The sequence below is a fragment of the Lasiosphaeria miniovina genome (genome assembly GCF_030549165.1).
Source record: "Lasiosphaeria miniovina strain SMH2392-1A chromosome Unknown B0T26scaffold_1, whole genome shotgun sequence".
NCBI classification, from domain to species: domain Eukaryota; kingdom Fungi; phylum Ascomycota; class Sordariomycetes; order Sordariales; family Lasiosphaeriaceae; genus Lasiosphaeria; species Lasiosphaeria miniovina.
This window is the reverse complement of record NW_026848220.1, coordinates 3,049,111-3,072,717: the sequence shown is the minus strand read 5'-3', so window position 1 is coordinate 3,072,717 and position 23,607 is coordinate 3,049,111. Positions and strand designations below refer to the sequence as shown.

At 56.9% G+C, this 23,607-nt stretch overlaps 5 protein-coding genes across 5 annotated transcripts; 3 read left to right on the top strand and 2 right to left on the bottom strand.

Annotated features, from left to right (window-relative positions):
• Positions 1-1,276: 1,276 nt before the first annotated feature.
• Positions 1,277-2,894, top strand: B0T26DRAFT_601195 (major facilitator superfamily domain-containing protein; the record flags this gene model as incomplete). The annotated part of the gene is made up of 3 exons (XM_060435739.1): positions 1,277-1,694; positions 1,759-1,816; positions 1,886-2,894. Coding segments are annotated over 3 exons (1,485 nt in total), but the record flags the coding sequence as incomplete, so codon positions are not given.
• Positions 2,895-4,921: 2,027 nt separating this feature from the next.
• On the top strand, positions 4,922-8,110 carry B0T26DRAFT_37597 (uncharacterized protein). The gene is made up of 3 exons (XM_060434687.1): positions 4,922-5,010; positions 5,086-5,168; positions 5,232-8,110. The coding sequence occupies exons 2-3, from the start codon at positions 5,128-5,130 to the stop codon at positions 7,957-7,959; spliced, it is 2,769 nt and encodes a 922-aa protein (XP_060302689.1). The 5' UTR covers positions 4,922-5,010; positions 5,086-5,127; the 3' UTR covers positions 7,960-8,110.
• Positions 8,111-8,936: 826 nt separating this feature from the next.
• Positions 8,937-10,628, bottom strand: B0T26DRAFT_736657 (homoserine O-acetyltransferase; the record flags this gene model as incomplete). Its single annotated transcript, XM_060443351.1, has 2 exons — positions 8,937-10,481; positions 10,578-10,628. The coding sequence occupies 2 exons, from the start codon at positions 10,626-10,628 to the stop codon at positions 8,937-8,939; spliced, it is 1,596 nt and encodes a 531-aa protein (XP_060302688.1).
• A 760-nt stretch (positions 10,629-11,388) lies between these two features.
• B0T26DRAFT_745807 (uncharacterized protein) lies at positions 11,389-12,730 on the top strand (the record flags this gene model as incomplete). Its single annotated transcript, XM_060444617.1, has 2 exons — positions 11,389-11,886; positions 11,957-12,730. 2 exons carry the CDS (start codon positions 11,389-11,391, stop codon positions 12,728-12,730), a joined length of 1,272 nt encoding a protein of 423 aa, XP_060302687.1.
• Positions 12,731-16,371: 3,641 nt separating this feature from the next.
• Positions 16,372-20,385, bottom strand: B0T26DRAFT_634466 (uncharacterized protein; the record flags this gene model as incomplete). The annotated part of the gene is made up of 4 exons (XM_060436635.1): positions 16,372-18,920; positions 18,971-19,189; positions 19,241-19,312; positions 19,365-20,385. The coding sequence occupies 4 exons, from the start codon at positions 20,383-20,385 to the stop codon at positions 16,372-16,374; spliced, it is 3,861 nt and encodes a 1,286-aa protein (XP_060302686.1).
• Positions 20,386-23,607: the final 3,222 nt, after the last annotated feature.

The window sequence follows — 23,607 nt, the reverse complement described above, 5'->3', positions numbered from 1 at the left end:
AGACCACCACAATCTCAAACTCCGGGCTGGTCGCACTGTTCGCTGGTACGCTGGGGACGCAACCACCTGGAGAGCGGGAATGCAGGAACTCTATGTACGCGCAGCAGGACGCGCATCCCGTGCACGTGTGCAGTACAGACACAAGAATGCAACCTGTACATACACCCACCATAGCACTGGGGAGTCTGGATTCCAACTGCAATTCTATAGTTCGGACACGTTTGTCACGTAGCTCGTCATGTTGGTCTCGTCATGCCCTGCCGAAGTCGGGACGGTGATTGAGAGCCGCCACAGGAGGTGCCAAGGTGGAGAGTATACAAATTTACAGAATACAGTGGGGAGTCTTCAAAAAGCAAGATTAGGTGGTGACGCCGCTTCCGAGCCGAAAAGCTTGGCGCCGAGTGCGGGAACGGAGGCGACCTAGGTGATAGCGGCAGGCGGGCCGCGTGTTCGGAAAGACGCAACGCACGCGCAAATCCTCTAGAATTCCCTACATCCAAGAAAAGGGATTCAGAGAAGGCCCGTCGTTGATTTAAGCCCTGGAAGGATCGCGACCTGACACTTGAAACACGGACCGCCAACCGCCGCCCGCCCGCCTCCCTGTGCCGTGCCCTGCCCTGCCCTGAGCCGCAATCCCTCTTCCCTACTCGGACTCCTGCCAGGCTGCCAGGCTGCCAGTTGGGGTCCCTTCCTTACCAGTCCACGGATATCCATCTACAAATACGTCCCAGGTTTTGTTCACAATCCATTGCGGCTGCGCTGGTTAGGTTGGTCCGCCGGGCGTGCACTTCGTTTCCCAATCACTGTATAGGCGTGGAAATGGTACATACAGACACTACGCGCATAGCATAAGCATTGCAGCATTCGCCCAGCAAACAACCCCTGTCTTTGTCTCTTTGTGTCATCCGCAGTAAGGTCTTGTCTGCTGGGTTCGAGTTGCGCGTCAGCTCACGGCAACCCTGTTTCGGGAGCATTTCTCACGGATACGCAACCAACGAAACCGATTGGCGCCGAGTCGAGCGATAGAAACGTCACCACCCACAGGCTACCCCAGCCGGCGGCAGCTATGACGCGCCGCGACGGCCCCGGCGCCGAGACGGTCGAGTCGCGGGCGGGCAAGTCGGAGCGGACCCCGCTGCTGATAACCACAACAAGCATGCCGGCCGACTCGGACTACGAGTCGTACCCGTCGTCTTCATCGGCCGCGGAAGTATCGGGGGGGAGCAATGACCTGGACGGCGGCCCCGTCGATGTCGATGTCGCCGCCGCCGCCATCGACTCAGAGAGGGCGCGGCTCCGGACCCGCGTCACCATCTTGAGCTTCTCCATCATATTCCTCCTCGGCACCGTCATGGGCCTGGCCATGCCTCCGCTGACAGCCATGATGGAGGCCATCATCTGCCGCGCCATGCACCCCGAGGTCGATGCCCCGCCGCCGCCCGACTACGACCCCCGCACCGGCCCATGGGCAGCCTGGGACCCAGCCGTCCTGCACGACGAGCCCATCTGCAAGAGCGCTGACGTGCAGGGCTACCTGGCCATGCTGCGCGGCTGGGTCGGCACCCTCGACTCCATGGCCAGTCTGCTCACCATCGTCCCGTTCGGCGTCCTGTCGGATCGCTGGGGCCGCCGGCCCGTGATAGTCATCGCCTCGACGGGGCTCACGATAAACCTGGCCTTTGTCTGCGTCGTCTGTAAGTGCTCACCTCTGCGGATTGTTCTGGCGTGGAGAAGACTGGTTCGCTGACGTTGATGCAGTGCTTGCCGCGAACAGCATCCCGATCTGGGCGATTTTGATGTCGTCGGCGTGTCTCCTGTAGGTTTCACCTTTGCCGCCCTCTTCTCGAGCCGGAGCTTGTGCTGACATATAGTCTCAAACACGCAGGATCGGCGGCGGCGCTCCAACCGTCCAGGCAATGCTTTTCACGTTCCTGGCCGACGTCGTGCCGCTGGCGGAGCGGTCCACCGTCTTCTTCCAGATGGGCGCCGTCTTCCTCTGCTCGCAGATGACCTCGGGCCCGCTGGCAAGCGTCCTGATGGCCAGGAACCTGTGGCTTTCGATCGGCAGCGGCTTGGCATTGCTGACTGTGGCCAACATCGCTGTCCTCTTCTACCCCGAGACCCTGCAGCTCCGCAAGCAAACCGGCGTGGACCGGCCTGCGAAGAGAAGCAGGGCAGACAGCAGCGGCAGCACAGGGGCCAGTGGTGATCTCGATGACCGCCCCTTCAGCGTGCTGGCGCTCTGGCAGCGAGCGCGCGACAGCGTCCCCGAGGTGCGCGACTTCCTCGTCCACAACAAGGGTGTCGTCATCCTGCTGCTGCCGGCCATCTTCGACTACATGGGCGGCTTCGTGGTGCAGGACCTGCTTTTGCAGTACGCCGCGAAGAGATACGACTGGAGCTGGAGCAAGGCGACCATGCTGCTGTCGATCCGCAGCGCGAGCAGCCTGGCCACGCTCGTGGTGCTGCTGCCGGCGGCGAGCTGGTTCTGTCTGCACCGGCTAGCCATGGCGGGCGTGGCCAAGGACCTCTGGCTAGCGCGCATCTCGGTGGCGTGCCAGGCGTCGGGATGTCTTGTTATTGGCCTCGCCTCCAGCGGCCATATGCTGCTGCCGGCGCTCGTCTGGGTCGCGCTCGGCAGCGGCGCCGACTCGCTCGTGCGCTCTCTGCTCAATGCCCTCGTCGAGCAGCACCACGTCGGCATCCTCAACACCCTCATCGCCTTCCTCGAGATGGTCGGCATGATGGTCATCAGCCCCCTCATGGCCAAGTGCCTCAGCGTCGGCGTGCACCTCGGCGGCGCCTGGGTAGGTTTGCCCTTTTTTGTTGCTGCTGCGTTTTACTGCATCACCGCCACCGTCCTCTACGCTTTCCGGCTGTCGCGGCGATCGTCGTCGTCACAGGATCTGCCATGCTGAGGGGGGAGCACGCTTTTGGTAGGATGTTACTTAGCATGACAATATGCTCTGCCGTCTCATGTTTTGGTCTTTTCGCTACTCGATTCTTGGACATACTTGTATTTCTTTCATATAGACCAAGAGAGTGTCAATGTGTGTATTCAGTACCCATCACGGTTGCATTTAGAAGGGGAGGTATTTCCGGTGTACGGATTTTGGCAGAATGAGAGGAATGTACGAAGTACGCTGCAAAGTGAGACATGGACGCTAAACTAAGTGGCAGTGTATTCAAATAAAGCAACGCGGACAGGATGCATACTCACGGGGTAGACAGAGGGGTCGAGGCTCGCGATGTCCAGTGGTGCATGGCCATGGCATGGCATGGCCGACAGGCATGCAGCTGAACTGCCGCCAAGCCTGCGCAGCCATGCAATGGATGTCACTTAGGGCTGAAGGGGGGCGGGCAGTAATTATAAAGTTTGCTCTTCTCTGTTCCAAGCTCCAATCTCCTCAAACAGGATGCGTGGGCGCTGTTTCTTATCGTGGCGGCATCCGTAGTGACCGAGACTTAATCGACATCGACCAGAGGGTCAACCACAGCCGGCTTCACGATGCGGATAAACTCAAGGACGACCCTCTACATGGCCGGCGATTCAACGCAAAGGAAGTTTAAGAGGAATGACGATTGGGAACTCGTCCAGAACTCGATAGGAGAAATCTGCAGAGTCATGTCACACCCCGCCAACCAACCTTTGCCGTCCAGCAGTTCTGGCCATTCAGGTGTCAAGGAGGGGAAATTTGATGGCACGCTTGGCTTGACCGGGCTCTGCGTGCCCCGACGCAGACTATCGATTTTTCTTGGGAAGGCGACGAAAACACGTGTGGCGTTCAAGTCAAACAAACGGATGGCGCGGGTCTTGGTGCAAACCTTCCATTCCTGGTTCGACGCGAACGACATGTCAAAATTTGCCGTTACGCTTAACTGCCAGACGGGTTTTCGACGATGACAGCACCGTTCTGTTACACCCGACCAGCTCTTTCCTTCTTCGGCCACTGCCATGCACCTGCCTGCACCTGCCTGCACCTGCAGCCGCCGGCGGGTCGCTTGACATGGATGACATCCTCACCCCTGCCCACTTTTTGATCGAAGTGTCACGGTGCAGAATGCAGTCTGTCCGCGAGCCTTACCCCTGACGCTTGCCCTTTTCGGCGTCCTGCAGGTCTCATTCAATTCCATCACCAGAACCCTAGGAGCTAAGGTAGCTGCTTCCCAACCCCGAAGAAATCGCGTCCTTTCAGTAAGTCCTGAAGGTCAGACCTGCCATATTTGGTCGCCCTCAGTACGGGTCATTTGCGCACAGAACTTGGGCAACATTCTACACGTGTGCTAGTAATGTCCCAGAAGTGGACATGACATGGCCGCGTTCTGACGATCGATGGGAATGTGTGGGGGGAGGGGAGATCCCAGCTTCCGCTCCTGACCCCAGCTCGAGATCCATGAACGAACCGAGAATCACTTGGGACACAGACCAGGCCAGGCGAGCGCTAGCGCCCAGACAGGCAAGAAGGAAATCTCCACTGGCGCGTAGGTAGATATTCTCAAAATGTGCCCTCGTCGCGCACTCCTCTTTTCTTTCTCTCTTGTTGGTTTCTGGTCTCGCACATTTCGCGTTTTGCTGTCTGTCATTTACGCCTCCAGCTTCTGGCTCTGGCTCGTTGGCGCTTGCAAAGTCGCCTGTCCTTTCTCTTCAACCCTCGCTCCTTAACCCTCACTCCTTGCCCTTTGGACTGTTGTTGCGACCGCTCTTCAGTCACTCTCTTAGTGTCGATCATTGTCCCGTTGTGGATTCTCCTGCGACAGATCAACAGTTCAACATTACCTGTGCTCCACATTGGGCCCCCTTTTTGTTGCTTTTCTATTTCTCAATTCTAGCGGAATCGCAGTTCACACAGTTCTTTTCCGTGCTCGACCAATTGCGCCTACCTTATCTACCTTCCTACTTGTGCTCCTCAGACATCGCCTGCCCATCTGTCGCCATGGCCTGCTCGTAGCGGCCGTCTCGAGTGAAAAGGGACTGGCGTCCGCGCTGGGCGGCGACGGTCGTGTTCTAATGTTGGTCTTCCCGACAATGTCTAGCTCCTAGTCCTATCCGGGCACGGCGGACCGCTCCATCTAACCCTCTCATAGTAATGTCTTGTTTATAATTAACCATAATTCTACGCCGCCAATATGGTGTCCTTCTTTGGTATCAAGTTTGGAGACAAGAAGAAGTGAGTGACTATCGAGGACTGGTACGATAAGAACGCCCTGAACGAATTGTTAATTGTGCCTAGGAAACCCGATGCGAAGGCGGTCATTCCCCGAGGAAAACAGCCGCAACAATGGACAAAGGTCGACCAGAACTTGCTAGGTGAGGGCCAGTACTTCGGGCACAACGTCAACAACAGGGGCGTCCTGAACGGCAGCATTCGTTCCGTCTCACGAACAGGCACGCCCAGTCCGAATCCCTATGCCCACATGGCTGCAGCGAGCATGTACGACCTCACCAAAGGCGCCCACGGGCGCAATGGCAGCTTTTCCAGCGCCATCAACCTCAAGCCCCATGCTTCCGATGCGAACCTGCGCGTTAAATTTAACGCCAACAATGGCTCCTCTCACAGTCTTGCCGCCCCCATGTCCGGCTATGGATCGCGGCCAGCGGCAGGACCGCGTCCCAGCACTTCAAGTGGCCCAACCAAGGCATGGGTGAACCCACTCGACATTCACTTCATGAAGGCCGCGCCGAGCGGCACGCCAGCGCCAAAGTCGCCTCTTGCTCCTCGCGAGACCGACAAGACAATACCCACATCTCAAGGTGCAGATGCAGCCGACAAGAAGGAACAGAAGGAAAACGAAGCCGGGGAGGAAGACGCAGAGCTAGAACAACTGAAGAAGACGGCACGGCTGGGGCTGGAGCGGTTGGTGAGGCAGCAGTCTAATGAGATGACACAAGCGAGCAACTCCACGCCACAACCTAGGGAGCCGTCGATGGAGCAATCTAGGGGGCCAGCGAGAAAACAATCCGACGAGCAATTCCGGGATCAAACCAAGGAGCAGGGTTATTCCCAACAGGCGTCAGCAAACAACTTGCCTGCCGTGCTGGGGCCTGCGTTTAGGGGAAACACCGACCAACGGCCTGGCAGTCGCAACGGGCCACCAACAAACGGACCCGACGGCGTAAACGGTCAAGCACCCAGGCCGGCGCCATCTCTCCTCGTCCATGGCCCTCCTCGGCACGGCCCACCTACGCAAAGCCTTCCCCACCTCCCAAACCAAGCCGCCCAAAAGAGTCTTCACCAAGGAACGCCACAGGGTCTTCCCCCGGGGTTTCCTCCTGGCCCTCCCGGTTCCTCTAAGGAGGCCCCTCGTGGGCAGGGTCCTCGTCTGGCTGGGCCGACACCAAGTGAAATGGGGCCGGGTGGTCTTAGCCTTTACAGACCGATCACTCACATTCAACCTCAGACTGCCGGGCCCGCCAATCCACACGGTTCAGGGCTTCAGAACAATCGCCCCTACAGCCCCAAGCCCCAAGCCCCCCCTGCTGCTCGTGCTCCCGGCTTGGTCGAGCAAGGATTGCAAAAATCGGCCTCGACTGGCTCCGGCCCTGGCCCCAATACCAACGGATATGGCTCCCTAGTATTGAGCCGGGGCCCTGGCTCGCAGACCCTCGGCGTCAGTATGCTGAACGAGCCCAGCCCGGAAACTAGCCCGATGCTTTACTCGTCCTCATTCAAACCCGGCTCTAGACCCTCGTTCGACGATATGCCGATTGAGCAATTTGCAAGACCCATCATCCGGGATGTCCAAGCCAAGCGCGACACTCTGACATCGTATTCACCACGGAGGCTTTCAATGAAGATTGAGAAGCTGGAGAAGTCGCTCCTCACCGCGCAGCAAACCAGCCACCTGAAAACCTTCAGCACCAGTAGCAGCCAATACACGGATGATCTGGTTAGTGACGATGATGAGGACGACGACGACCCCATTCTCACCCAGCCAGAGCCCTTACACCTCTCTCCGCCTCTTGCAATTGCAGAATTTTCCCGGCCCAAAAGTCCAATCCGCGTCGGCTTGCCCTTGCGCGGGCCTGGTCCCCGTCGCCCTACGCTAGACGAATACGGCGTGTCCAGCAACCTTGTAGCTACGGCACCGGCAGTTGTCACGACTCCGTCAGCGGCATCCGGAGCTGTGCGCCATGGAGCCGCTCCGGGGCTGACTATTGAAAACAGTGGCAATAACGGTTCTCATCCCGGGCTCTCTGATAACAATAGCAATATCATGGACCGCCTTGGCGCCAGTTCCCCGCCATCTCGCGCGACTACGCCTCAACTCCACCATCACAACAAGAACTGGACCCGAGACCCGAGCCCTGCGCCGGTCCTGCATCTCAATACTACTAGCCCTACTACCCGCAATGCGTTATCCCCTGCGGTCCCAAGTCCTATCGAAAGCGCCGCTTTCGACTTCAACTTTGACTTTGGCCCCAACGCGGCCCCTCCCACGCCCGACTCGACCACCTGGCCGCTTGGCTCCACATCGCTCTCGTCCTCTCCAGACCCAGCTGCCACCCCTACCTTTTCCTCACTAGAGTCGGCACGACCCCCCCGGCTTGACCGCTCCCATGTTCCCCCACCTCTTCATTTAAAGTTCCCCGCGCCCGGCAACGGGAGTGGCGGTAATAGTGGGTTCCGACGCGACGCCGGGCCGTGGACGCCGCCGCTTGCGCGCTCCGACTCGGGAATCGGACACGACAACGCGAGGCCGTCAACGGCGATGGGCGGGTCCACCTTCTCCAGCAATTCTGGCAAGAATGATGCTCCTGCGGCAGCAGCCGGGCAGGCAGATGCAGACCAGGCTATGGCCGAGGCGCTGGGCATTGGTGTCGCGCGCGGTCTGAGCGTGCGCAACCCGCCCCAAAAACAACGGAAGGCGACTTATATGCCGCCCTTGTCTCCCCTACCGGCAGAGGTAGCCGGACCAGCACCCGTAGGGGTGGATGCTTTCGGGACGGGATTTATTTAGCCGGCAAAAGTCAAGCCGAATGATCTAGATCTTGGCTTTGGGGTTGGGCGGAATGGGAGACTTTGGGGCGTACATTATCTCTGCGGGTGGTCGGAGGGGGTTGTTTTTTGGATTTGTTTTCTGGCTGGTTGTATGAACCTAATGTGATCTACGGCATAGCTTCTTGCACTTTTTTGGCTTTTCCTTCTATATTTCGTTTGGGAATTCGTCTTAACTGCGAATAATTGTTCTACTATATAGCTCGCTCGCTTTGGATTTGTTTTAGTTCTTCGAGAGCGAGTCTTTGTCCTCGATCCCTAAGGATGCTAGAGTTTTATATACCCTCTTCTTTTTCTCTTCTATTTTCTCTATTTTGTTCAAGGTGCTTTTACGTTTCTAGATTTGCGTTTGCTTCTGTATTGATTCCAGTTTATGTAGTCATGCTAATGTTTTACTTATGCCAAGTTGATCTATACAAAGTGAATGAGAAGCTGGTAGGTGACTGACTGGTGAGCATGTATGCATGTCTTGGCGGGTCTTGTAACTAACAAAATGAAAAGTAATTAGGCGTTATGTTCATAGCAAACCTAGACAGATATATAACTAGCTTGGAGGAGCGAAGCAACCCGTGCACTGCCAATGTCCATTTCTCGCAAGGGCATTTCTTAAAATCTTGGATGTCTCTGAAAGCAGGTACATGTACTTCGTATGCTGCGCTGGGTGTTAGCCACATTGCCACATAGCCACGCTTGCTCAGAGCATTGGATGTATGTATGGATATACTAGGCAACCGGTACATGCCTTACCTGTCATGTCTGATAGCGCAGCGACAACGTACAACATTCACTATTTTACAATATAAAGAGCAAGGCCTTGATAAGCGTCTCCCGACTTGATATTTCTTTGTTGTTACGCCAAGCTCGGAATGTACGTATGTATATGTGTACATGAAATACTCCTTCCTCACGCACAACAAAAGACCCCTCGGGGGAGAATTACTACCGAAGAAAATCCCCCACGGCGCCGCCGACATTCTTGACGTCTAGCAGGAACGTGTCGTGACCGAACATGCTCTGCTCCTCGCTCAGCTCAAAGTGTGAGACATTATCGTTGCCCGCCAGCCGCAGCGCCGCCGCCACCTCGCGCTGCTGCCACGCCGGGAACAGGATGTCGCTCGCCACGCCCATCACTAGCGTCGGGTGGCTCTGCAGCGCCGCCAGTCCCGCGACTAGGTCCGCGGGCGGTTGCGGGTGCTGCTGAGTTGTGGCGGGGTTGTTGTTTTCGCTCGCTACCTCGTCGCCGGGCGAGTTGCTGCTGGACGAGGGGTCGGGCTGCTCCTCGTACGGCGTGTCAGGAAGGGTCAGGCCGCAGGTGGCGGCGTCGGTGGTCTCGTCGTCGGCGCCGTCCTGCAGCGAGCGCAGGCGGTCGGCGCGGCGAGCGGCGGTGGTGCGCTGGCTGTCGGCGCCGAGGTCGAACAGGTCCATGGCCTTGCTGACGTAGAGCAGGCTGTTCGGGTCGTAGGTCAGGCAGAACTTCTCGCCGGCGTGGTCGAGGTAGGTCTCGATGAGGAAGTCGGGGCACAGGGCGGGGGGCTTGCTGGGGTCGGCGCGGCGGCGGCCGAAGCGCAGCTCCCACTCGGGGCCGGAGCGGTACGTGACGGTGGCGATCTCGCGGGCCAGCTTCATGCCGGCGTGGGGCGGCACGCGGCTGTAGTAGAAGCCGCGGGCCCAGTTGGGGTCCATCATGAGCACCTGGCGCTGCGTGTGGCGCATGGCGATGCTGTAGGGGTGGCTGCGGGCGCAGCCGCTGATGGACACGATGCGGCCGACGCGGTCGGGGAACAGCACGCCAGCGGCTAGCGACTGCATGCCGCCCATGCTAGAGCCGACGCTGGCGTGCAGCTTGGCGATGCCCAGGTGGTCGAGCAGGCGGAACTGGGCGCGGACCATGTCGTGCATGGTCAGGATGGGGAAGCGGGTGGCGTAGCGGTTGCCGTCAGCGGGGTCGATGCTGCTGGGACCGGTGGAGCCGTAGCAGCCGCCGAGGACGTTTGTGCAGATGACGTGGAAGCGGTCCGTGTCGAGGGCCAGGCCGGGGCCGATGAACTTCTCCCACCAGCCGGGCTGGGGGTTCTCGGGGGTAGAGTGGGCGTGGGACGAGGCCGACAGGCCTGTGTGGAGCAGCACGGCGTTGGAGCGGTCGGCGTTGAGGCGGCCCCACGACTCGTAGGCGATGTCGAACTCGCGCAGGCGGCCGCCCCAGTCGAGCAGCAGCGGCTCGGCGCAGTGGAACGTCTGGGTGGCGCCGGCCGTGTACGACGGCTCGGGCCCGCTGGCGTCGGACCGCGTCTGCTTCCGCAGCGTGGCCGACCGCGTCTCCAGGGCGTCGAGGCAGGGGAAGGCCATGGCCGGGTTGGATGCCTCGCCGCCTCGCCGCGCCGGCTGCGCGCTGAAAGGCCGCTGCTGTCTGTGCACTTGCACTTGCGGCGCTGTCTGTGTGGTGGTTAAAGGCCTCGCCCTCGTCGCAGAAGAAGAAGCAGCAGTCTTAGCCACGGCCCGGATCAAAGGCCGTGCCCGTGGCCGTGCTGCGGCGGCATTGGCATTGAAATTACTGCACGACGGGCCCGCCCGGCCGGTGACGGCGGCTGAAGCATCTTGAAGACGGGATGCGATGCGGACCTGCGGCTTCATTTTGGGACTTTGGTTGCGCTACTTTGCGTCGAGACTGAGATTGAAGCAGCAATTGCGCCAGGATCCAACGGCTTTCCTGCCTTGGTGTAACCTGGAAATTTTAACCCCTCAGACAACGCGTTGCAGAGAACTTTGTTTCCAGTCTACGCCGAAGGGGAACCTAACCGCAGGGGGCGGTCATTGCCGAGAGCGGAGCAGTTGCCGGCGCTGGATGAGTGCGGTGCGGTGCTTCTGTTCAAGCGTTGCACAACAGCTCCATTCGTCATTTCACGTGCTTGTTCTAGGATCGATCTGCAAGTGTACTGTACTACACAGTAGTACTAGTACTAGTGGCGCACCCTAGGGCGTCTTTGTAAGCGCACCCCTGCGGACCCCGGATTCAACCCTTAGCCGCGGGGGTGGGGTGATGTCACCCGCTCAAGGCACCTTATTGCCAGGGCGTAGACTCAGCTGTGTGGCACAGCTGCCAGACGCCTTGTCATTGCTGACGTCGCCTTTGGTTTGGGGGCGACGTCAACTAACACCCGCTGCCATACCACCTCAGCTACACACTCCTCGCTGCCTTACCCAGAACACAAACACAGACTACTGCAAATCACCAAAAGAACGACCACCGAGAGCACCTCACCAGCTGTCCCCGATTTAACTACAAGCGACAAGTTACAGCCTCGATACCACAATTGCAGCTTGCCTTGGCAGCAAGCAATCCACCTACCAGTACTCTTTTCGCGCCCAATCGCCCAGCCTGGATACCGGCGCAATGGCGAACTTGCACGGGAACATTCCCAGTGTGCCGCTGAGCTACCAGGCAAGCTACCAAGTAAACCTGCCCTTTCGCCCTCATCATATCGTAAATGCCCCAACTGCAGTGGAGCCTGCTGGGGAACCTGCCGAAGAGCCTGCCGGAGAGCCTGCCGGAGACCCCCCAGAAGAATTCCTATTTCCCGGAGCATTCCCCAGAGAAGCCGACGGCGAGCCCGGCGGGCAGACGTGCGGTTTCGACCACTCCTCCCTGGAACGCGAGAATGCTGCTTCGGACGGCACTTCCGACGAGTCCTACGAGCCCACCCTTCTCGACGTCATCGTCGTCAAGGCCATGTTGCGCAAGGCCATGCGTCTACCCGCCGAGGTTGTCGACGCCATTGCCGACCACGCCGAGTATTGGCCCTATACTTCGACTAGCGTCTCGTACAACACCCTGATGGGGGACATGTTGGTCGTCAGGGGCGGCAACGGCCGGCAGGAGAACACATTCCTGGTATGTAGCAATCAAAAATCTACTCCTTTTCCTCGTAATACCAGTCCTGACACTCAAACCTTTTTACTAGCTCCGTACCGTGCCTGTCGGATTCCCGAAATGGCCGCGAACTCACCAGCGCCAACAGGAGCTGAACTCTCCCCCGCCCCCGCGACCCGTGGGAAAGGAGTACTCGATAGAGCACATCCAGCAGCTGATTGGCACCCCAGAGACAATGCTGGCGCAGCCGTGCCGCAAGATCGTCTTCACAATCCGCAGTCGCGACCAGGGCTGGGGCGGCACCCGGGCTGATCATGGCACGTATCGCGGCTCTTGGACGTGGTTCGAGGCCGGACTCGAGCGGTGGTGCGAGCACGACGGTGAAACCCGAGACGCCAAGGACGACCACGACGACAATGACGAAAGTGAAGGCGGCGGGATCAGCAACCAGCGCGAGTTGGAAACAAACCCCTGGTCGTCAGAACCACAGCAGCCCGAACCCAACAAAGAGTTGTCACGGCAGCTGGACGGCTTCGGTACCGTCTACCCCAAGGTTGTGCGTAGTCCGGCCACCGACGCGTACGCCTTCGAGCACCCCGTGCTACCAGTCGAGGAGCTCAAGGTGCAGTGCAACGTGACATCCGTCAAGGAGGTAAAGGAGCACCGCGTCGCGTGGAGATACACAGACGACTGCGACCCGAGCGAAGACCCCGAGGCCCTAGGGCGTGGCCGGGGCACCAACGACGGTGAGTTCGTGCGCAACCTCAAGCTCGGGGATGTCGTGACGCTGTGGGCCAAGGCGCGGTTTCCCGGGTGGGCGAACCACATCGAGAGCGTCCGCGTGGATGTCTATTGGGCCATTTGAGGGCGCCTGTACGGACGGGTCTTTAGGAGTCCGTGCTGCAGGTGTTCATGATCGGGGTTTCGATTGCTATGAGCGAGAGCCTCGGCACGGATTTGTATCGAAGCGATGCCTCCTTTTACTAGCCTCTTATTAGCATACTGGAACCGATGCGCAGTCAATAACATAACCCCCATGGTCTTCCTACTTGTGCTTAGTGCCACTATATGTTGTGTTTGGTTACGCAACCACGGCACAGGAACGACATGCGCGCGGTGAATTTATGAGTTATTTTCGTTCTTGTGTTGTTGATGGGTTTGTTTACTTTTGCCCCTGGGGTATACTACCACAGAATCCAGATCACGATATATTCCAGAAATAGCACAAGGCTATCAATTCTACCCGCCATACGAGACTAAGGAAGAAGTAGACCAGAACCGCAGCGGTAGCATAAGAAATAAACCATCTGCAATAGCACGGTACCTAGGTAGGTAATGGGAACTCGAAGCTTGGAACCGTTTCCCACTCCTTTGTATCCAAACCGTGGAATCTAGACCTCGAAAGTCCATAGATCCGTAGTTGCGGGAAACGCCACATCAATAAGCTCGAAAAGGAAAAAAAGTAAAAGAGCGTCTTGTCCTCCTTCTTTGTCCTCATAGAGAAGCAAAGTCTGCCCCGCCGCCATTAGCTGCAGCAGAACCCATATCTTATCTCCAGTGAGGGAGGGGTCTAGCCTCTAGCCTCTAGCCCGCCGTCAAAGGGGGCTCAGGCTGAGAAAGACGAGAAGCCGGCCAGGCCCATGGTCGATGACGCACGTGACGTCTGGCCTGTCAAAGAAAGCACCATCAGCCTCCCTTTCCTCCCCACTTGTATAAACAAACAGGCGGCACCGCCGTCTGCTGCCTTTGCTCGCCCCCGCATGATTCCTTACTAAGAGCCAACGAACGGGCGTTGGTCCTCGAGGACGGGATGCGGATCGGACTCGGATGGTATGTGGTGGCGGGCTTCGGTGCCGAGGAGTAGACAAAGAAAATGGACGGGGAAGACGTTCTCCACCTTCCCTTTCCCATGCCGCGAGAGTTGAGTGCGCACTGTTCAAACCCAACAGCTGCAGAGGGAGGTGGATCCATGTGATAATTCTGTACCGCACACCGCTAGGCTGGAGTAGGCTGTTGGTGGTGGTGGTGGCCGCGGGAAGAGCCGTGCCGGTCTGGCCAACCCTCACTACCTTGGCTATTTATGACATAAGCTCTTTTTTCTTTCATGCGTGGTACAGAAGAGCGGAAGTGTTGCTGTTGGAAGGAAGTGGGTGGACAGGGTCGACTCTTTCCCCCGTTCAGAGCTGCAGGACAAGGCCGTTTGCGGTTCCGCTTACCCCCAGAAGGGCCAAAGCGGAATTAACATGGGGGTTCTTAGCCTAGCCTGCATGTTGAGGGAGCTTGGGGTGATGCTAATGCATGTTTTGACGCAGCTGCAGGCGGGGAAGCACCGCTAGATGTATGCAAGGCGCAGGATGAGCATGGCTTTGATGACAGTCGTAAAAGGGGAAGGAGAAGTGAAGACGTAGAAAACAAGTAAAATAAAATAACGAGAACATCTTAAACTCCGTACTGTGCTAGATATAGACAGTATTAATTTTATTTTTATCTCGGATTTTAGGTATTTATTTATGTGCAATCCCAACCGCACCGAACCCAACGCCTATCACGAACGCCTTTGCCCAAGCCAGCACCAAAAAAACAAGACCGAAAAACAACCCGCACCTAGCCCCGGTCTAAAAACACCAAGCTGAGAGAGAACTGTGGTATCGATCCGAAGAAGTTGGAAAGGGGAGGGAGGAAGAGAGGAAAGGAGTTGAAGATATTGAAGAATTCTGCCCCCCCCCCCCCCCCCCCCCTCCCCCCCCTCCCCTCCAACACCAAAAGACTTCTCGAGTCCACTCTCAGCCCATGCCCGTGAAGAATCCCCCTTCGACAACCCGGTTATATGATGTATGTGCGTATATAACCCCATCCACACCCACTCACTAACCCACCCACTCGCTCGCTCGCTCGCGATCGAAACGCCCCCATGGTCTCCAAGAAACAACAACCCAACCTAGCTCTATAGCAAAGCCCAAAACAACAGAACAGCAAGCCATGAAGTCGCGCCATTTTTATGTGTGTGTATGGTCTCACCGCGCCAACCAACCAGCCAGCCAACTAGCCAACCAGCAAGCAAACCGTTCATGATCATCATCAGAAGAAGAAAAGGCCAAAGAGAAAATAAAACAAAAACCGGTTTCCATGTTGATGATATCATTCAGGCTGAGCAATAATATCAAGAACCAACAAAACCAGAACCAGAACCAGAACCAGGCAGGCAGGCAAGGCAAGCAGAGGCGGCTGGCTATGCTTCTCTTTTTTTCTCTTCTTAGAAAAAAACCTCCTCCAAAAAATATAAGGGATAAAAAAAGACAGGCAGACCACAAGAGACCAGTTACTTATGCAGTTTCTAATAATCATCTTTTGCTGCTGCTGCTGCCCTGCCCTGCCCTACCCTGTCCGCCTGCTGCCTGCCTGCCATATAAAAAGATCGCTCCTCTGTAATGCGCGCGGAAATGCAATTGTGAGTGTGTGTGTGTGTGCTAGGCCAAACGATGCCAATCAGAGAGAAAGAAGAGAAAAAAGGCGAGGTGATAAAAAAAAGAATTTGGAACAATAACAAAAAGAGCCGCCGCACAAGAATCCCTCCCATATCACTTCCGTGTATACTTTTCTCACAACCTCCCACTCTAGCCTTTTTATTCTGGGGCCAACTTCGTTCCAAAATTTTCCTTTTGGGAACCTGGGCGGAAACAAAACGGGGCGGTAAAAAAAACCCCCCTTGCCGTTTTGGGAAGCGATGCTCTCGAAATCCGTAAATCCAGCCGCTCATTGCTCTGCCCATACACAACATGCGCTAGCAGTGTGTTGCTGCACCACATTCCGACCAGCAACATCAAGCCAACACTAAAAAAGCCGGAGATGCTGACAGGGGAAAAAAACCTTTCCACGAGGTAAACCCGCTAAACACCGACTATGCTGTAACATCGCTCATAGGCCGCCGCTTCTTCCTTTTCTTCTTCTTTAGGGTATGGGCGTATTTTTCGTCTCCGAGGTTTTCCTTTTGAGGACCACCGTTCCCGTCTATAAACCAACAATAAGCATAACAATGACAAGAAACCCGATTGAAAATGTCTTTCTCCATGCCCAAGCACGTCGACCCGCTGTCTATGCCGAAATTTCATCTCGCAGAAGAAAAAAAGAAGCCTCGCCGCAAAGCCAAAGCATATATCCGTATGCCTCGTATCTCTGGGCATCTTCTCTTTCATCTTCTCGCCAACTTCCACACGCAGACTGCGAGGGTGAGGGTGAATCGTCACTTCCCAAACCCCGGGGCAAAGTCTCTGCGCCACTAGATAGCGACCATGCTATGCTGCTGCGCTCCGAGTGCGAGATCCTGAACAAACTGTCCAATATAGGGCCTTATCTTTCGGTCTGGGAGGACCTGATCGTGGACGATTATCCAAGAAAGCCATGTCTTGTTCGGTTCCAAGTCTGGGGTTTTCTTCGAAATTAGAGCAGAAATTGGGCGCGGCCTCGAGCAGGCCACCTGGTGACAGACAACAGCTACCAGCTCCACTCTCAACCACCCTTGCGGTCGGAATCGTTCCTTGGCAACTGCTCGCCCTGGGTAAATCCATTGACAGTATTCTTCGGATCAGCTGTGCCCTTCTTGCGTGGCTTCGATTTTTGCCAGGGCCCAAATGCCTCGCTCTGGCTCTTGACACCACGCGTGTGCCCGTTTTCTTTTGCCGCGCCATTGACCCTCGGGTCCACGACAGGAGAGCGGCTCGCACCGTCGTTTTTGGCCGAGGGGCCGGTGGGTGGCGTCTTCGACAACACAAGCTTTTGGGTAACCTTTGAGGCCTCCACCTTGGGCTCCCTCGACTGCCTGCCCAGAGACGGTGATACAATGGGCGGCGCGTCAAATCTTCGTACGGCGGTTGGCGACGGGGTGCGGTGCTCGTACACAGGCGAAAGGTGCTGCAGCTCTTGAGCAACCGTGAACTCGCCCGTAGCCAGGTCCAACGGCGCAATGCCACTCTGCTGTTGGCGCGAGATGACCCGCGATCTGCCACCTGTCGGAGGTGAAAACCCAACTATCCCGTTACTTTCGCCACCCACCACCTGGTAAGGGACTCCCGATTGCAGGGCGGTACCCATCATCAAGCGCTGGTTGATCGATGCATCAGGCGCAACATGGGCCGTTGTGGGAGTACGACTGCCCGATGAACCATTCACTATTACCGGCCGGTCTGGAAATGATGGGGGGCTAGGCTCCAAACTCCCCGCCGGGTGAACACCACGTTGATCCACCCATGAACCACTGATACCCAACCCCTGGCTGATGTGCAGCGGGTTGTCAAAGTTTCCGTCGTCTGACGCTGTGCGCTCCGAACTTGGCGTTTGGCGGCTAGAGCTCGAGGCTGAGCCTGAGTTCGGCGCCGTACCATTGACCACAACCGGGCCGCGACTCGCCATCAGCTTGCTGTTTATCTGCTGGAAGGGGGCCGAAGTGAGCGGAGCCGAGCTTGTCCCGACCGAGAAGGCTCTAGCATGTCCCAGGGGGGAAGGCGACCTGGACGTCCGCTTCATTCTCCGGTCGAGGATCGATTGCGGAAGCTGGTCCTGTGACAACCTACGGCGTCCCGATACACCCTGGCCCAGATCACCAAACGACGGTATGGGAGGGCTAGGGAAGATGCCACTCTTCTGAGGGGGGCTTGATGTTTCATTGACATAATAGCCAATGTAACGAGGGCCGTCATCCTCTGGCGGCGAGTCCGTCACCGCCTTGGCCGGTGCATCGTCAAAGTCTACATCGGCAGCCTCATCCGCCATAAAACTTGGAATGGGAACACCGTTGACCTGCCGCTGCTGCGATGCCGACTGTCCATTCTGAGCCCGGCTTGGTGCAGGGTTTCCAGGTATGACCTGAGACCCGACCATTGACGTTCTCGACGCTGGCTGGGATTGCGACCTAAGGGCACCGCTACCGGCCCCGGCGCCTGCATCCGTCGTTGCCGCAGTTCGGTGAAGGCTTCTTCTGAAATCTGGCAACCCGTTTGCCGCCGCAGTGGCCGTCGTAGGCGAGGATGGATACGTGGTGAAGCTAGGGTGGAAGTACGCCGGGTGCTGAATTGGAAATCCAAAGCCGTAGATCAGCTCCGGCCGAATAGGAGCTGTCAAAGGCGGATTGTCGAAAGAATTTGTCCGGGACCTATCCGTGGCTTGCGTCGACCCGCCTTGCATCCGCTGAGCGTGCGCGAGCACTTGCTGCTGGTTGATCTGCTGGGCCTGCGTGTACAGTTGGAATCGCAGGTTGGTTTCGTGCGCAGCCAAGGCGTTGAGCGACGAAGCAAGTAACTCCTGAGGTACCCCCATCGGAGGGTGCGGGGCCTGGTACCACAAGATTTCTTGCCCGCCCATGGTTGTGGGCATCCCTTGCGGCGGGAATGTCCCGTTTGTGTCGTAAGCAGCTACGCTTGAAGACGCACGGCGACTGGAGTTCCCATTCCGGCTGAACTGCCGGTTCGCACGGTACCCACCCCGACCACCACGGCCCCCATTCTGCTGAGACGAGCTCCTAACAAGTATCGGCCTGGGCGCCTGTGCGGCGGGCTTATGATATACCCGTTCTTCTTCTTTAGGGAACACGTATTCCTCACAGCATTCTGCGAGCTTGCCTTCAGAAATCAGACTAAAGGCCCTCCGCAACTCCAAATGAAGCCCCCGAAAGGACGTGTCGTCTGCCGTATTGCCGAGGTTCCGCACCGTATTGAACGGCTCCTCGATGCAGAGCACGTTATTGGAATGGAGATGCCATTTTTTCTCTGTTTTGGTGATTGTTTTCCCAAGTCGTATCGAGAGCGCATGGTTGCTGTAGTCAAACTCGTGTGCGTAGAATCGAAAAAAGTGGAATAAAAGACTGGCCAAGGTTTCCTTGTTCTTTGATCCGAAACCGCGCAGTTTTTCCAAGTCGTCGGCAAACTCGCTCCGTGTCCCGTCAGGCCTCGGGAGCTTCAGCTGGTGCTTCTGGTGAAGTGCTGGGAGCACAGGAGGGTCCCGTAGCTGAAGAAAGGCAATGATCATGCAGATCCACGTATAGGAACTCAAGGTCCCACCAAATGCTACAACAGTGAGAAGAGGCTTCTAGGCGTGACAGTTTACGACAACTTACCTGCGTCATTGACAATCCTCTTACGCGTCCAGTATTTGATAATCATGGCCAGAGGTCGCACTCGCTCGTCAGTTTCGACATACGTACGGACCATCCGTGTGTTCTCTAGCGCCAACGTGTTGTTGACGTTCATGTCGCAAGCCAAGTTGAGCTCTGGGTCCCAAATCTTGACAATGGGCACCTTTGCCGAAGAAACACAGACGACCTTTTCCATACCATCTGATATCGGTTAGTCTCGCGGATTGAAGAGATGGGGCTGAAATGTCATACGCCTATCCAGCAGATCTGCGATCAAGCACACGTTTTCCAACTCTCGCCACGGGGTTGTGATACAGATATCAACTATTTCTCGTCAGTTTTGAAGCCCAGAACACCATGGACCGAGAAAACGAACCATCAGAATCATCAGAACACAGGAGATTGCCAGACGACCCGAATAGGTGTACTCGAATGTCGTGCCCCGGCCATTCCTGATTGAATAGCTTCTCCAGCTTCGCGACCAGGTTGCGCCGATTAATTTCAACTTCATTAGTTGGTAATAACCTGTGGTAGAGTTGTCGCAAGTCTTTCTCGAGCCTTTTCTCGTCGTCCTCGGCTAACGTGCTCCTGATGAGACTCGGGTCGACCTTCTCCAACTTGTCCGTTCCTAAGTTGTAAGGCATCCGGCGACGCGAGTAGGGGATGGCAGTCTCGAACCGGCAGCTTCCCAGCCGAGGAGGAAGCGGACGCAGTGAGGGAACATTGCCGTTCGTCTCCGAGTAGGCCGAGCGAGGCGAGTGGTTCTGTGTGGCGCCTGGCGATTGTTCTCGTGACTCAAATGAGTACTTGCGGGCATGTTGATGGGGTGTGGATGGTACCGAGCTCGAGTGGATCGCGGGGAAATGGGAGGCATGGCTAGGAGCTGGCAGCGGTCGCGCTGGCAGCCCGTTGCTGGTGGGCTGCTCCGATTGTTGCCTTTTCCCCGACATTTTTGTGGGCTGTTCCTTCCCCGATGTTATGTGCGCGCGTTCGGCGATCTCCGTGGTCTTCGCTGTTCTATTCCCATGACAACTTTGCACACCCTGCTTTGCGTGGTTGTCCTTGCTCGACACCTTAGAGGAAGCCCTGGCCCGTGTCGTGGGCTGGGGATGCGACGTAAGCACCGGAGGGGGCGCTTGTGTTTGCAGTCCGCCACCGCCTCCGCCTCGACTAGCTGAGATAAGTTTGTTGTATTGAAGGAGCTTGTCCTGGTAGAGCGAGGACTGGTGGGGGTACAAGATGGGTAGGAAATCCAGATGGGCTGGGAAATAACCCGGCGATGTCTCGGGTGACGTGGGCGACTGTACTCTAGGAGAAGTAGAGGCAGATGCGGCATGCGACCACGGGTTGGTCTGGTAAAGATGTGAGGGTTCGGCCGTCGCGGGCAGGTCTTCCATTAAGATGAGCGCCACCGTGTGGCTCCCGTTTTTTAAGGTCCGTATCGCAGATCTAAATGTTTGGCAAGACCTTGCAACTCAGCAAGCCAGCCAGCAGGGAATTTGGGACCGAAGCCGCCTCTTTCTTCAAACCCGGGAACGTAACTGGCCGGTAGTTTGTGCACGTTCCACCCAGAAAGCAGTTGTATATTCACAGGAGATTTGACAAAACGTGACGCGAATGCCCTAGTCCTAGACCTTGGTGCTCGCAGTGACTGCCTTTCGGCGATGTCGACTCTGCTCTGTACCGGAAGGGTCGGGGCGCTTTGGGGTCCTTTGTCAACTTCGAATCGAGGCGCAACCAGGGGCCGGTTATCGGTATGTGGGTATCTTCGAACCCTTCTTAGATGGTCCCAAAGGGCGCGAGGATGTAGCGACAAAGACTGTGCCACATGTGTTGCACCTTTCGTGGGGAATGTCCAACCTGTGTATCAAGCCTAAATTTTTCCTGGTGCTCGAACGGTAAACGAAATGCCAATTATTTTCGGGTCGGGGATCGGCTTTGACCACTGCACGGATATTTCGGAGGGTTGGCGTCGGCGTCGCTGTGTGGGGTTCCAGTCGGGCAGGATCGACTTGAGGGCAAAACAACCGAGTGCGATCGATGCTTGGGGCAGCGAGGCGAAGGGCGAGCAGCGTCGAGTGCCAACGGCTCCGGGCGTCGGTTGACGTTGCCGAAGTGCCAGAAATCCAGATGTCGAACGCCCCGGGGGGAGGAGATTGGTCGCGGGTCGAGAAGGGTGAACGAGACGTGAGCGAGATGTGAGCCGACCGTGAGGGAGCAGGACCGACCGAACTGCGATCACCCACGAGCAATGCCGCACAACTCCGTCAACATGGGGGGGGGAACGCGCGTGGCTACGAGGGCCTGGACATTCGCGAAGGCGTCGAACAAAAAAAGTCAAGGGGTAAAAAATACAGCCGAATCAAGACGTGACAATACTGCAGAAACGATCGATCGGGACGCGTGACGATTTTCCTGACGGGCGAGATGCCAGCTGCCCAGGGAGAGGAAGAGGGGAGGAAGTGCAGAGGAAATATGTCGGGCGGAAGAGAAATTGATGTTAGGCCGGCGTCAGAGTGGACGATAGAACAACAGCGCGAGGTGGAGGGTCGCCGACAAGGAAAGCAAAGACGAAGAAGCGTGAGGTAGAGCGGAAGTCGGTCAAATTGGCATTCAAAGATGCGGACCTGGTCGCCCTACAGCGACACACTGGCGCTCCAAGCAGGCGCTCTTGCGGCCAAGTGCACCCACCCTCGCTCGCTAACAAAAAGGAGTGCCAATATTAATAACCCTGGACCTCAGGCTAGCCAGCCCACCACAGAGCACACCTCAGCCAGTCAGACGTGAGGTTGCACAGTACGGATTACGCTGCGAGAGCCGGGGCCTAACGAAGCCACAACTGCCCTAGCCTGGGATTCCTCATCAAAGCAGGCAGCAGAGTGTCTATACTACAATATCAAGTGTGTAACAGGAGGCTTCCATTGTCAATACCATGCACCTAGGCTCGGAGTGCATCGCCGACACTTTGAATTTTTTTTCTCCTTCAGACGATGCTCGCAGTGCGCTGGGGGCGCGGGCGTAGTACAGGCGCTCGTTAACTTTGCACAACCTAGATTCCATCGGATTTAAGGGCGCGACTGAAGTCCCGTCAATCTGGTGGCCCTCGTGCGCTTTGTCCCGCGTCTGCCTGCCCAATGCCCAATGGCTCCTCGTCGACTTGCTGAATAGCTGCATCTCATGCAACACGATGAGGTGGGCCAGGCGCTTTGGCTTGCAAGAGCAGCGGGCAAGATGGCCGAAAGAAGATAGTAATGGGCCGTTCATTCACACCTCGCCAACAGCCAGAGAGAGCAAGTGGCTTCTTTGGCGGTGCCTGTTCCTTCTGCCGGCTCCCGAGCTCTCTGGCACCGTTTGCCGTTGGTGAAAGCACTGTGCCCTTCTTTGCTCGTCTCCTGCCGCCTCACCGGGCTGTCCTCACCACTGGAGGCACGATTCGGTCGACAATACCTCCGCACTTCGCCTCCAGCACTGGGCAGGCGGCGGCCACTGCGCTGACACCAACTCGGCACTGTACTTTACGTACCTTACCTGAGTTTGAAGCTACAGAGGGACCAAAGGAACCTTCAAACGCAACCAAAAAGTACACCACGAACATTCAAATCGACATTTCACAATGTATTTTCTCTTCCCGAGCTCCCTTTTCCCCATTCGACGCTCACCTCGAATCGGCAACCCCCTGAGGTCTTCACCCGACAGTTGGTAGACCCCTGGGACAGTGCCGCACGCCGGCGAGAGGCCAGGTAAGTTGGGTCTGCAAATACCCCAGGTTCCCACCCCTCTGGGATTCTCGGCGAAGGAAGGGCCACGCTCTCCCACCCATGAAATACGGCGGACAGGCAAACTCCCCTCTTGCTCTGCTTGCTTGTAGCAGCCCCCCGTGCATAAAGTCCTATTGCTCCGGCAATCCGGTCCTTTCTTAAGCTGCCCAGGCGGCCGGTCCAATCAAGCCGCAAGGTCTGGCCGGCGGTAGGGCTGAGCCATGCAATCTGGATACGTATGCCCTCGCAGAAGCCGCAACATCAGCCTCGCGGCCCACGCCGAGTCTCTGGTAGACCCTGATTTAGACAGCTGTTTGTCTCCCCTCGGCTTGAAGAAGACCTATAAACAGAAGTTGTGGCTTATCTCCAAGTGCTTGACGGTGCAGAACTCTGAATATCCGGACGCTTTAGCGTCGTGCATCAACGCACTGCATCAAGACCCCAAAGTCCTCCATCTGACGTCGTCGACTCGGCAACGGGTCTGTAGATCAGATGGCAAAACCTTCCGTCATTCAAGGTCTCAGAAATGGGCATGTCATCTTATTCAGGACAAGCAACGAGGCGTTATTGCTGCTGCTCACGCCCTTCTCGGTCACAAATTTCCCAGCGTTGTGCCTTTGCGAGGCCTTTTGCTTCGCTTCAGAGTGGCTTAATTAAAAGCGTCAAAGGTACTCAGAAAACCGTCAAAAGACGGAGCAATCTTTTCAGGAATCTTGTCTGGAATCCTGTGAGGAACTGACATCCAAAGTTATTGCCTTTCTAGCTGTCGTCCGTTTCGAGGCAAGCTTGTTGGCCGCTAAGCGACCCGAAAGGGATTTGGCTTTGGGGCGGCGTTCGTCATTGACTGGGGAGGGCCAAGGG

Bases quoted from the DNA above. Each gene is read 5' to 3' on its own strand.
- B0T26DRAFT_37597 (XM_060434687.1), top strand. From the start codon at position 5,128: ATGGTGTCCTTCTTTGGTATCAAGTTTGGAGACAAGAAGAA. The intron at 5,169-5,231 runs GTGAGTGACTAT...AATTGTGCCTAG, and splicing joins AAGTTTGGAGACAAGAAGAA to GAAACCCGATGCGAAGGCGG.